Source organism: Lepus europaeus, chromosome 15 (assembly GCF_033115175.1).
Source record: "Lepus europaeus isolate LE1 chromosome 15, mLepTim1.pri, whole genome shotgun sequence".
NCBI classification, from domain to species: domain Eukaryota; kingdom Metazoa; phylum Chordata; class Mammalia; order Lagomorpha; family Leporidae; genus Lepus; species Lepus europaeus.
In genome coordinates, this window is record NC_084841.1 from 29688966 (window position 1) to 29701915 (window position 12950).

The 12950-nt window shown below is 42.4% G+C and overlaps 1 protein-coding gene across 1 annotated transcript; it reads left to right on the top strand.

Annotated features, from left to right (window-relative positions):
- Positions 1-188: 188 nt before the first annotated feature.
- LOC133774265 (ubiquitin-like protein ATG12) lies at positions 189-12386 on the top strand. Its single transcript, XM_062211928.1, has 3 exons — positions 189-205; positions 4513-4571; positions 11808-12386. Exons 1-3 carry the CDS (start codon positions 189-191, stop codon positions 12374-12376), a joined length of 645 nt encoding a protein of 214 aa, XP_062067912.1. The 3' UTR covers positions 12377-12386.
- The last annotated feature ends 564 nt before the right edge of the window (positions 12387-12950 follow it).

The window sequence follows — 12950 nt, forward strand, 5'->3', positions numbered from 1 at the left end:
TTTAGAAAGATAATCCATACCCAAATATACATGGCAGAAAGTTCTGTCTAAAATCTCAAATTTTATAATGTCTAATGGAAAAAATAGCATTTAGAGAAAAGTAAGGTATAGCTTACTTTGTTGATATGCTGATATTTGAATTGTTGGCAGGTAACTGAAGCACACAGGCAATTTTTGACTATCGTAGTATGTCTCACGAAGACAGGTAAGTCAAACTGATTTTTGTCCAATATGGATTTCATGTTCAGCAAGCAAATGTATATTTTTATTTAGAAAGTGTACTCAACCAGGGAAATATGTGGGTCTCCCACTCCTTCACATCACTGTTGATTGTGCCAGAAAACTCATGTTGGTCACTATCCAGGTGATGCACATTTTCAGAACTACTGATAAGAATCTTAAGTTGAAATTAGATTGCTTTTGCAAAGGTAAAACCCATCAGACTACTCACTTGAAATAATGTAATTTTAAACACTTAGTTTTTGCTCTCCAGAATTCTACTTGTTTGAACTTTTTGCTGTTTCGTCTTTCTCATTTTAAAGTTTGTTTAATACCCTAATGTTGTAAAAGGAAGCATATTATTTATTACACATTAATTTTACTAATTTTATTTATTTGAAGGTTTTTCTAAATATACCCCTTGTCCTATTAATCCTATTTGAGAAACAGTTGGTTATAAATTTGGTATGACAGAAAGGTCACTGATCAAACAAATTCCAGTTTGCACAGCCTGTTGACTTAAGCAGTCATAAAATCCATTGTCAATTTTGCATTTCAGCGTGAGTACCACCAACTCACCCTTCCTTTCTATGACCTCAATTGTGGCTCCAGTGTTCAGAGTGGTGCAGTGAGCACATAATTATTTTTTCTCATCAAATTATTTAAATTATTCCAAATTTTTATTAGGGAAACCCCCATATACTTATCATTCAGTTAAAATCAGTCTGTATTTCTGACCAAGTTTGAAGTGTACCCTATACACTCCCAGCCCCATGTTTTTTGAAACAAGTCACAATCATATTTCATCTGTAAATATATTATCTATTATCCTTAAACACTAATCCTTTTTTGACACCAAATTTCCAGTTTTCTTGTAACTATAATTTTTTAGGTCTTAGAGAACTTGCCAGGGCAGGCTTTTGGTGTATGTAGCAGTTAAGACACCACTTGGGATGCCTGCATTCCATACCAGAGTGCCTGGGTTCCTTGTTCCAGCTTTCTGTTGACATGAACCCTGGTAGGTGGCAATTGATGACTCAGATAGTTGGGTCTCTGCCAAGCAAATGGGTGATGTATGCTGGGTTCTCGGCTCCTGATTTCAGCCTTGCATGGCCCCAGGCCCAAGGTGAGCATCTTGGGGAGTGAACCAGTGCATGGGAGATATCCATATGTGTGTGTGTGTCTGTCTGCCTTCCAAATAAATAGAGAACTTGCCTTTTTTTCTTCCTTTGCTGATTTTTTACAAAGAAACTGAATTGTTTGTTTCTTTTTTTTTTTTTTTTTTTTTTTTTTTTTTTTTTTTTTGACAGGCAGAGTGGACAGTGAGAGAGAGAGAGAGACAGAGAGAAAGGTCTTCCTTTGCCGTTGGTTCACCCTCTAATGGCCGCCGCGGTAGCGCGCTGCGGCCGGCGCACCGCGCTGTTCCGATGGCAGGAGCCAGGTGCTTCTCCTGGTCTCCCATGGGGTGCAGAGCCCAAACACTTGGGCCATCCTCCACTGCACTCCCTGGCCACAGCAGAGAGCTGGCCTGGAAGAGGGGCAACCGGGACAGGATCGGTGCCCCGACCGGGACTAGAACCCGGTGTGCCGGCGCCGCAAGGCGGAGGATTAGCCTGTTGAGCCACGGCGCCGGCCGAATTGTTTGTTTCTTGGGTTCTTAAGAATATAATTGATTCTAAATAGAGAGACATAGTTGTTTTTGATTGTTTGTATTAATTTTTATTTATCTGAAAAGAGGACTCTGATTCTGTAGGTTCACTTCTCACATTCCCACAGTGGGCCCAGAGCCTTGCCAGGCTGAGGCCAAGAACCAGGAACTCAGAGGAGGTCCCAATCCATGTAGGAGGCAGGAACCCAATCACCTGAGCAATCACAACTGCCCCTGAGGGTCCACGTTAGCAGGAAGCTGGAGTCAGGAGCCAGAACCATGCATCAAACCAAGGTACTCTGGGGAGGCACTGTGGCGTGGCAAGTTAAACTGCCTGCATTTCCTGCATCCCATATGGGCACCAGATCAGGTCCCAGCTGCTCCTTTTCTATCCAGCTCTCTGCTATGGCCTGGGAAAGCAGAGAAAGATGGCCCATGTGCTTGGACCCCTGAACCCGGATGGGAGACCCAGAAGAAGCTCCTGGCTCCTGGCTTTAGATGGGTCCGGTTTCAGCCATTGTGGCTATTTGGGAAGTGAACCAGTGAATGGAAGACTTTTCTGTCTCTCCCTCCCTCTCTGTAACTCTACCTCTCGAATAAATAAATAAATAAATCTTTATAAAAAAAAATCAAGATATTACAATGTAGGATGCAAGCATTGTTATTTATTTACTTTTTAAATTTTTGACAGGCAGAGTGGACAGTGAGAGAGAAACAGAGAGAAAGGTCTTCCTTTTGCCGTTGGTTCACTCTTCAATGGCCTCCGCGGCCAGCGCGCTGCAGCCAGCACACCACGCTGATCCGAAGCCAGGAGCCAGGTGCTTCTCCTGGTCTCCCATGCGAGTGCAGGGCCCAAGGACTTGGGCCATCCTCCACTGCCTTCCCGGGCCATAGCAGAGAGCTGGCCTGGAAGAGGGGCAACCAAGACAGAATCTGGCGTCCTGACTGGGACTAGAACCCGGTGTGCTGGCATCGCAAGGCGGAGGATTAGCCTGTTGAGCCATGGCGCCGGCCGCAAGCATTTCAATAATGTCTTAACCACTAAACTTAAATGCCCACCTACCCTATTTTCTGGTTTTGAATTCTTAAATCCTTTTTATAAACTTATTGTAGGCATGAGACAATGGATCTCTTTTTCAGATTCATGATTTTTGAGGCATGAACTTGTGTGAATAGGACAGAGGAACCATTACAGAGATACTGAAATAAGGAGTTAGGTCTGATTTTCAGAAATATTTTGATAAATCTTGTGCAGTCCTTTGAGTTGGCAAATGCCATGTGGGCAGTTGGAGGTAAAGAATTAAAATAAGGAAATGGAAGTTTGGATGCCAGAGACTGCCCTATAATCAAAATCCTTTTTTTGGTCAGTAATTTTGTGTTAAAATTCAAGCAAAATAAAGTTTTGCTTGAAATTGAATTCTAGTAGGTTGTAATTTTTATTACATAGTTTACAGGTATTACTGTTTCTCTTAAACAGAATTTTGTCCCTTTTTTTTTTTAATGTATAACTGTTTTCGGTAATCTTCTAGTGTCAAACATTGAGAAACTTGGAAATAAGAAGTTACTTTATCTTATTTCATCACAGTGTCTTTACCATTTGCATTAGCCTTTTTTTTTTTTTCTTAAAAATGGCAGTATAAATGTTAAATATAGCAGCGGCTGGCGCTGTGGCGCAGTGGGTTAAAGCGCTGGTCTGAAGTGCCGGCATCCCATATGGGCGCCAGTTCTAGTCCCGGCTGTTCCTCTTCCGATCCAGTTCTCTGCTATGGCCTGGGAAAGCAGAGGAAGATGGCCCAAGTTCTTGGGCCCCTGCACCTGTGTGGGAGACCTGGAGAAAGCTCCTGGCTCCTGGCTTCCGATCAGCGCAGCTCCAGCTGTTGCGGCCATCTGGGGAGTGAACCAATGGATGGAAGACCTCTCTCTCTCTGCCTGTCCTTCTCTGTCTGTGTAACTCTGACTTTTAAATAAATAAAATAAAGCTTTTAAAAAATGTTAAATATAGCATGCCTTAAATTGTAGTTTTGGAATAACTTTATTAGATTTAGATCCTGGAACAAAAAAACCGAAGACAGTCATTATAACCTGTTTAGTGTAAAGCCTGAGCCAATAATGGCTCTCCATTTGTGTGTGTGTGTGTGTGTGTTTATTTGAAAGGCAGAGTTATTAATCTTCCAACCACTGGTGCACCTCAAATGGCTGTAACGGCACAGGGCTAGGCCAGGCCAAAACCAGGAGCTTCTTCCATGTCTTCCCACATAGGGGCAGGGGCCCAAGCACTTGGGTCATCCTCCACTGCTTTCCCAGGCACATTAGCAGGGAGCTGGATTGGAAGTGGAACAGCCATGACTCAAACTGGCATCATATGAAATTAATCCACTATACCACAACATTGGCTCCATATTTTATGGTTTAAAACATATTTATAGATTCATAAACTATGAGAGATCTGACAAACTTAGTCCAGAAACTGGTTTTAACCACTTTAGAATTCATGAATACCTTTGAGAATCAATGAGAGCCATGAAATCTCTGCTCAGAAAATAGAACATATTTTCATACCTAGAACAGTGCATACAATCCCAAGATATTCTTGGTTATTACCACCTTAATTCCATGTTAAACTGTCTCGGATATCTATCATTTAGATTTCCTGTTCTAACCCAAACCCCATCTTTTGAAGGAGATGGAATTTATGCTCAAAGAGGTAAATGATCGCCAGAGCTGCATACCTGCTTAGCACCGAGTTGATCAACTGTTAGCTTTTATCTCAGATCATTTGCTCCTACACAGATGACTTTTTTCTTGGAAGGTCTTCATTCAGTCTCCTGATATAAGAACTGAATGTAGGCTGCTCTGTGACTAAATTTGTTGTTGTTTTTAATACCTATTCATAAGATACTTTTATATTCCCAAATTTTGTGATGCCTATCATTCTGATAAATGAAGAAGAGGAAATGTGATATTTTTATTATGTTCTATTTTTTAACTATTTTCTGTATTGCCTGGATTCATGTAGAAGACCAAAACATGGATTGATAAAAAGAGTAACTTTGAAGTCAGAAGACATAGTCTGAATCAATGTGTTTCTGAAAGAAGTGTAAAATGAAACTTGGCAAATAAAACCATTTAGCACGTTATGGAAGAACTTAAATCCATTAATTATATTGCACAGACTTGGGTCATCAGAATGTTTCAGGAAATGAGGGATGGAATTCTAAAAGTTGGAACAGTGTGGTGAGTAGAGAAACTGGGATCCATATGGTACAATAGCAAAAAATTAAGCTATAAAAACTAAATAGAGAAGTACGCAATTTCAATAATACAGTAACATAATTTGTTAATACGTAGCCAATTAAAGGACTTTTAAGCAGGGATTAATGAAAGCCATATAGAGAATAGAGTTGACAGTCTAACAATGACATTGGTGTTGTAGTCTCAGAGATGGAATCTGAACTAGGATGATGATGGCAATACAGATGAAGAGGAATTTGGCATGATTTCAGATATATTTAGGAAATAAAAATAGGACTTGATGTTTGGGGTAAATGAAAGGTATCAAGAATAGTTAATCAGGTTTTTCAGGCTTAAGTGATTGTTCAGTTTTAAGTATGCTGAAAGTAAGTACCTTTGGGAACTTCAAGTGATGTCCAGAAAGTGGAAATAAATCATTAACAGAGCAGCCAGGTGCCATGATCATGTAGGCTGTGGAGAAAGAGCAGCACAGAGACAAGAAAGGACCTTGGAGACTACCAGTGTATAAAATATGATAGGAGAAAATGAATTTGGCAGAAAGAGCAGAAGAAACGATTAGAGGAATGTGGAAAGAATGCAGAAACCAGGGACTCAGTCTCAAGAAAGAGCAACATAAGATAGATCAAGAGTGAAAAGTTTTATTTTTTTAATTTATTTTTCTTGACAGAGTTACAGTGAGAGAGGGAGACAGAGATGTATCTTCCAACCTCAGGTTCACTCCCTAGATGGCCAAAACAGCCAGGGCTGGACCAAACCAAAGCCAGGAGACTGGAACTTCCAGGTCTCTCATGGGTGTCAGGGTCCCAAGCACATGGGCCACCATCTACTCCTTTTCTCAGGCCATTAGCAGGGAGCTGGATCCAAAGTGGAGCAGCCGAGGCTCAAACTAGCACCTATATGGGATGCCAGCATCTCAGGCAACAGCCTTACCAATACTTCAGCACAGTGCCAGCACCAAGAGTGAAAATTTTTAGATCTGCTATTCAGGATGTAACTCAAATCTTAACAAGAATAATTTCAGAGAGGATAACAGCAGAAGCCAAATTGGAGATGAGTGGGAATTGGGAAATGAATGAGTATCTTGGAGCAGAGTGGCAGGACAGAAGGAGAGACCAAGAGTAGTAAGATTCTAAGAGGGAAGCAGAGAATAAACGACCTTACGAGCATTCAGGGGGACTGGCGCTGTGGCAAAGTAGGCTAAGCCTCCACTTGTGGTGCCAGCATCCCATATGGATGCCAGTTCCTCTCCTGACTGCTCTTCTGTTCCAGCTCTCTGCTATGGCCTGGGAAAGTAGCAGAGGATGGTCCAAGTGCTTGGGCCCCTTCACCCATGTGGCGGACTCAGAAGGAGCTCCTGCCTCCTGGCTTCGGGTCAGCCCAGCTCCAGCCCTTGCTGCCATTTGGGGAGTGAACCAGTGGATGGAAGACCTTTCCCTCGGTCTCTCTCTCTGTCTCTCAAATAAAAATTAAAAAAAAAAATTAAACTACCAAAACAAAAAGCTACCTTCAGGACTTTGGAAGGATTTTGAAACAGTGTATAATGTAATCAGAGTTGCAGTTTACAAAGATCACTCACAGTCTGCAATGTTGAAAATTATGTTGATGCCAAACTCTGTGATTGTGCTATTTTTGTTCAGTAGCGCTCAGCTGCCCAACCAAGAAAAAGTGATTTATCATTGAACCAGGATTGGGGGACTGCTAGTGTTTGCAGAGGTCTCCATGAAGTAGACAAGCTAGGGTAATAAAGTAGCAGAAATTAAATAATAGAATAATGTAGTCAGAGAAAGGAATATTTTATTTATTTGAAAGACAAAGAGACCTCCTATCCAACTGGTTCACTCCTCAAATGCCCACAGTGCCTGGGGTTGGATTATGCCAAAGCCAGGAGCCAAGAAAATCTGTGTGTCACACTTGGGCGGCACCTGAAATAGCACACTTGGGCCATCACCTGCGCCTTCGCAGAGTGCACATTAGCAGCAAGTTGGAATGGGAAAGAGCCAGGACTTGAACCCAGGCACTCCAGTATGGTGTGCTGGCATACCAGCTGGGATCTTAACCACAAAACCAAACTCCTAGCCCAAGGCTTTGTAAGATTTCTGAGAGAACTGTTCTGAAAGACCTAGTGTTAGCTTGGGGATAAATTAGTAAGATGAAGAAGTAAAGTTTAGTACTGAAGAAATAAAAGGAATAACAAGTTATATTCCATACTCCTCCTGAGCAAAAACATTGGCTTATTTGTCCTTATCTGCTATATACTAGTGAATTTACTTGTAGATCATTAAGTATTGACATAGTTCATTCATTTTTAGTTTTTGTAGATTCCATCTGTTGACAACTCTGTGCTGAATGGCTTCTATGAACTGTGCTGAACTCTCATTGGCAGTAAGTTGTATTCCAGTGAGAGAGATAGGAAATGACCAAAAGGTACACACTTAGGTAATGTCAGTGAGTGCTCGAACAAGAAAGTAATAGAATACAAGAGAGTATGTACCCCTGAAGTAGTCTGGAGAGTTGCCAAAGTCAGAAAGTGTGTTCTCCAAATGAAACTAATCCTCATATGAAGCTTCATATGTAATGGACATAATAGATACCAAGTAACGTAGGTTGAACTAGTGAGCAGTAGGAAATTGTATTTTTGAAATTTTCCGCTAGTAATTGGCTCCTTAGGGACATGATGGTTGAACAAAGAATGAGGGAAAAAATTGGTGAAAGGAAAGGGAGCAAGGTTAGCATTCCAAACAGCTGGCAAAGCGTGTGCAAAGGCTGTGAAGAGAGGCACATCTAGCCTTCAGAAGCTTCACGGTTTCCATGAATGGCAGAGAATAAATAAGGGGAGGAAGGAAGCTCATGAAATAGAAGGGGGTCAGCTCATGCTTCTGAGAGCCTTGTTAAGGTGGTCAAACTGTGGGGAGCAAGGAATTAAGATGCATGTGTGGAATCAGTTTGCATTTTTAAAGTCAACTACAACTTATACATTTATGGGAGAGGGAGCTAATGGCCCACATGAGAAATGATCACTTGGAACTAGGGTGGTGGTAGGGTGAGGAAAGTAGTGGTTTCATTTATAGAGGTGATTAGCAAGTTTTATCAGTCATAGCTTTGGTTGGTTATTTAAATTGTAGGGAGATAACAGGTGGAAATTTTCTTAATAAGTTAGGTTAATAAGACAAGTCTCTTTGGGTAATGTATCCACGTAAAAGACAACATGGGTACCAAAGTTGTGGTGTAGCAAGTAAAGCGTCCACTTGTGATGCCGGCATCCCATATGGAGACGGGTTCAAATCCAATCCAGCTCCTCTCTAATGGCCCAAGTGTGTTTGAAAGATATGTAGGAGACGCTGAAGAAGCTCCTGGCTCCTTGCTTCAGACTGGCCCACCCCTGGCCATTGCAGCCATTTGAGGAATGAACCAGTAGATGGAAGATCTCTCTGTCTCTCCTCTCTCTATATCTCTGCCTTTTGAATAAACATCTTAATTTTTTTTTAATATTTATTTATTTGAAAGGCAGAGTTAAAGAGATCTTCCATCCATTGGTTCATTCACTCTCCAGATGGCTGTAATGGGCCAGTCCGAAGCCAGGACCCGGGAGCTGCTTCTAGGTCTCCTGTGTGCATGCAGGAGCCCAAGGGCTTGGGCCATCTGCTATTGCTTTCCCAGGCACATTAGCAGAGAGCTGGATTAAAAGTGGAGCAGCTAGGACTGGAACTAGCACCCATATTTATATTAATGGTTTCATTTTTCTAATTAAGATTTTAAGAAATAATGTTTTGTTCGACCTCTCCACACCTCATCCTTCTTTGCAGATGCAAATACTTTGAACTCTTTGCCTTTCTTTGGGCCATTAAATTTCTATTTCTAAAAATTAATTATTGATTATTAATTTTCCATTATATTACATTATCAAAATTTTATGGTAATCATGTGGCTCTTATACCTTTACCCTTTCCTCTCAGTATTTAATGAGTATTTATGTAGTATAAAACTATATAAATATTGCTCAAAGTCATTGCTTATTATGCTATGAGTTACACATTTTCTTGTTTTTTTTTTTTGTTTCTCCTTTAGTGAAATTGTTTTTGCTTTCTTACTAGCAAAATTAACACATAGAAAACTTTGCTTCTTTTGAAATGCTCTTTCAGATAAATTTTTTTAAGATAGACTGATGGATTCAAAAGGCAGAGTGACAGAGAAAACAAGAGTGAACCATCCATTGGTTCATTCCCTAACTGGCCACACAGCTGGGGCTGGGTGAGACCACAGAAGGGAGCCAGGAAACCTATCCTAGTTTCCCACATGGGTGGCAGGGGACCAAGCACCTCAGGCATCTGCTGCCTTTTGGGGAGCACTTGCAGGGAGCTGGATCAGCAGCAGAGCAGCCAGGACTCCAGCGGGCACTTCAGTATCCAATGCAGGCATCGCAAGCAGCAGCTTTAACCTCTGTGCCACAGTGCCAACACCTCATGTAAATCATTCATTTGAGACTTTCCTCTACTCCTACCTGTGCCTTGACCTACCTCCCCTTAGGAAACTCTTCCTGGAACTGTTCTTCTGCACCAATTTGGACTGATTTTCCTGGCTATTAAAAAGTTGTACCAGACTTATTCCCTTCTGGCTGGATCTAGAATCCATACCTTCTTCCTCCTTTTAGCTTAAAAATGCTCAATTTACTGGCCAGCATTGTGACATAGAAGGTAAAGCCACTGCAACACTGACATCCCACATGGGTGCCTTTTCATGTCCCGGCTGCTCCCTGCTAATGGCCTTGGAAAAGCAGCAGATTGTGCAAGTGTTTGAGCCCCTCCTACCAATGTGGGCAACCTGAAAGAAGCCTAGCCTGACCAACCCTGAGAATTGTGGCCATCTGGGGAGTGGGACCCAGCAGATGGAAGATCTCTCCCTCTGTAATGCTAATAAATTATTAGAATGTGTGCATAGGGACAAACTTCTTTTTTCTTTAAAGATTTATTTATTTTTACTTAAGAGGCAGAGTTAGAGAGAGAGGTCTTCATCTGCTGGTCCATTCCCCAGATGGCTGCAATGGCTGGAGCTAGGCAGATCCAAAGCCAGGAGCCAGGAGCTTCTGGGTCTCCCATTTGGGTGCAGGGGCCCAAGCAGTTGGGCCATCTTCCAGTGCTTTCCCAGGCCATTAGCAGGGAGCTGGGTTGGAAGAATAGGCGGGACACGAACCAGCACCCATATGGGATGCTGGTGCCGCAGGTGGAGGCTTAACCTACTATGCCACAGTGCCGGCACTGGGGCACACTTTTTTGAATCATTGGCTTCTGAAGTTGTCTTTAATTCTCCTCCATGATTGATAGCTGGGTCTAGAATTCTAAATTGAGTAGTTTCCATTAGAAAGTATTTTGCTTGCAGCCTGCGCTGCTGCTGTTAAGTGGGCTGATGCCATTCTGATTATTGTTCCTTTGTATATGACTTGTGTTTTTCCTCTGCAGAAGCTTTTAAGATGATTTTTATGTTTATTTTTTTCTAAAAATTTGCAATGATGTTCATTACTGTAAATCTCTTTATAAAATTCATTTTGTAGGGCATATTGTAAACTTCTTTTTCTTAGCTCTAGAGGATTTTAACGCTTCATTCTCCTTTAGCTTTTATCCTCTCTGAAATTTCTGTTACTAAGACTTTCCTCCTGGACTAATTTTCTCAGTTAAATTTTTGGCTTGATTTCTTGGTTTTTTGCTCTATCTTCCTTGGAAAGGAAGATATCAGCCCATCTTTTTCCAGCTTTATCTACTAACTATTTTAGACTTTAAAAAAAAAAAAAGATTTATTTATTTGTAAGGCAGAGTTACAGAGAGAGACAGAGGGAAGGAGAGATCTTCCATCTGCTGGTTCAATCCTCAAGTGTCTACAATGGCCAGGGCTGGGCCAGGCTGGAGCCAGGAGCTTTCTCCAGTATCCCAAGTGAGTGCAGGGGCCCAAGGACTTGGGCCATCTTCTACTGCTTTCCCAGGCCATAGCAGAGAGCTGGATCATAAGTGGAGCAGCCGGGATGGGCACCCATATAGGATGCCAGCGCTACAGATGGCAGCTTAACCTGCTGTACCACAATGCCAGCCCCATCTCTCTTTGCCTTTGAAATAAATAAGCATGGGCCAGCGTTGTGGCACAGCGGGTTAAAGCCCTGACCTAAGCTCCAGCATCCCATATGGGCACTGGTTCTACTCCCCACTGCTCCTCTTCTGATCCAGCTCTCTGCTATGGCCTGAGAAAACAGTTAAAAATGGCCCAGGTCCTTGGGCCCCTGCACCCGCATGGCTTCGGATCGGCACAGTTCCGGCCATTGCAGCCATCTGTGGAGTGAACCAGAGGATGGGAGACCTCTCTCTCTGTATCTACCTCTCTAACTCTGCCTTTCAAATAAATAAAGTATATCTTTAAAAAAAAAAAAAAGAAGCATTAAAATTTTAAAACTTGATAAAATGATTCCTTTGTTTTTTCACTTGTCTTAGAGAAGGAATAAAAATACTAATAAACCTATCTAGAAACCAATTACAAATTCTTAATGCTGAGGTTATTTTAATTAGCTTGTGTTTTCAAGAGATTTACGTGTTTGAAAGAGTGATAGAGAAAGACAGAGATCTTCCATCTGCTGGTTCACTCCCTAGATGGCTGCAACAGCTAGGCCTTGGCCAGGCTGAAACCAGTACCAAGAATTTCATCCGCCCAGGGAAGACAGCGGAGGAGCCGGAGGCCGTGCTGCCTCTTCCTCCGCTCGCTGCTGCTGGTGGCAAAGGACTCCTGGAGGGCTCCCCAGAAACAGCCACTCCGGAGCCCCCTTCTTCCGCTGCTCTCCTGCTGGGGACGGAAGAGCCTCCTGGCAACACCAAGAAGAAAATTGACATCCTGCTGAAGGCTGTGGGAGATACCCCTATTATGAAAACCAAGAAATGGGCTGTAGAGCGAACAAGAAGCATCCAAGGACTCATTGGTTTCATCAAAAAGTTCCTTAAGCTTACGGCCTCAGAACAGTTGTTTATTTATGTGAACCAGTCCTTTGCCCCTTCCCCAGACCAAGAAGTTGGAACTCTGTGTGAGTGTTTCAGCAGTGATGGCATTACTGCAAGTCACAGGTGTGGGGATGAACCACAGAGAGAAACAGCTTACTACATAAAAGGAGGAAACGGCTCTGTGGCCTGCCCAGCACGCCTCTCCTGTGACCCTAATTTAAGCATAAAAACGGCCATAGATTGGACGGACTCAGGAAGATGTGACCAGGATGATACACAGACATCCTAAAAGACTGACAAGAGCGTGCCCCTTGATCCCACCCATCACAACTGTTGTGGCTTCTGATCTGCCTTCAACATAGAAAAGGACATTAAGATGTTGCAAGGTTCTTCATTGCTGTGTCTCAAGTGACTGATATTGTCCCCTTGGAGAAATGCCCTGCTGGTTTTTTCATAGTAAGTTCATTTACTGGAGAATTGCTCTCTCTCCTCATTATTCAGGAAACCTCAGTTTGGGGTGGAATATTAACATTTTATGTCTACCTTGTTATTCGTTCAACAGCTTCGTTGACCTGCTGGCAGAATACCTCCCATAGTCCAGCAGGGGGCAGCCCAGCTGGCAGAAAAGGTTTGGCAGTGTGGGTTCACATCTTTGCCAGGTGGTGACAAAGGACAGCGTGGTTCTTGCTAGTTCTAGCAAACATCTAGCTAACATCTAGCTAGGGGAACAGGCATGTTGACATACTGGAAGACTGTTTTAGGGAATATGCAAAATGTGATTATTATATAGGGAAACAGTAATGTTGTGAATTCTGGACTAAGTCATCCAAGTCTTGTCAGTCCCATCTGAATGGTTCCTGGGT

Coding starts and splice junctions, on each gene's coding strand:
- LOC133774265 (XM_062211928.1), top strand. Junction 4,572..11,807: donor TGGAATTTATGCTCAAAGAG/GTAAATGATCGC, acceptor TCATCCGCCCAG/GGAAGACAGCGGAGGAGCCG.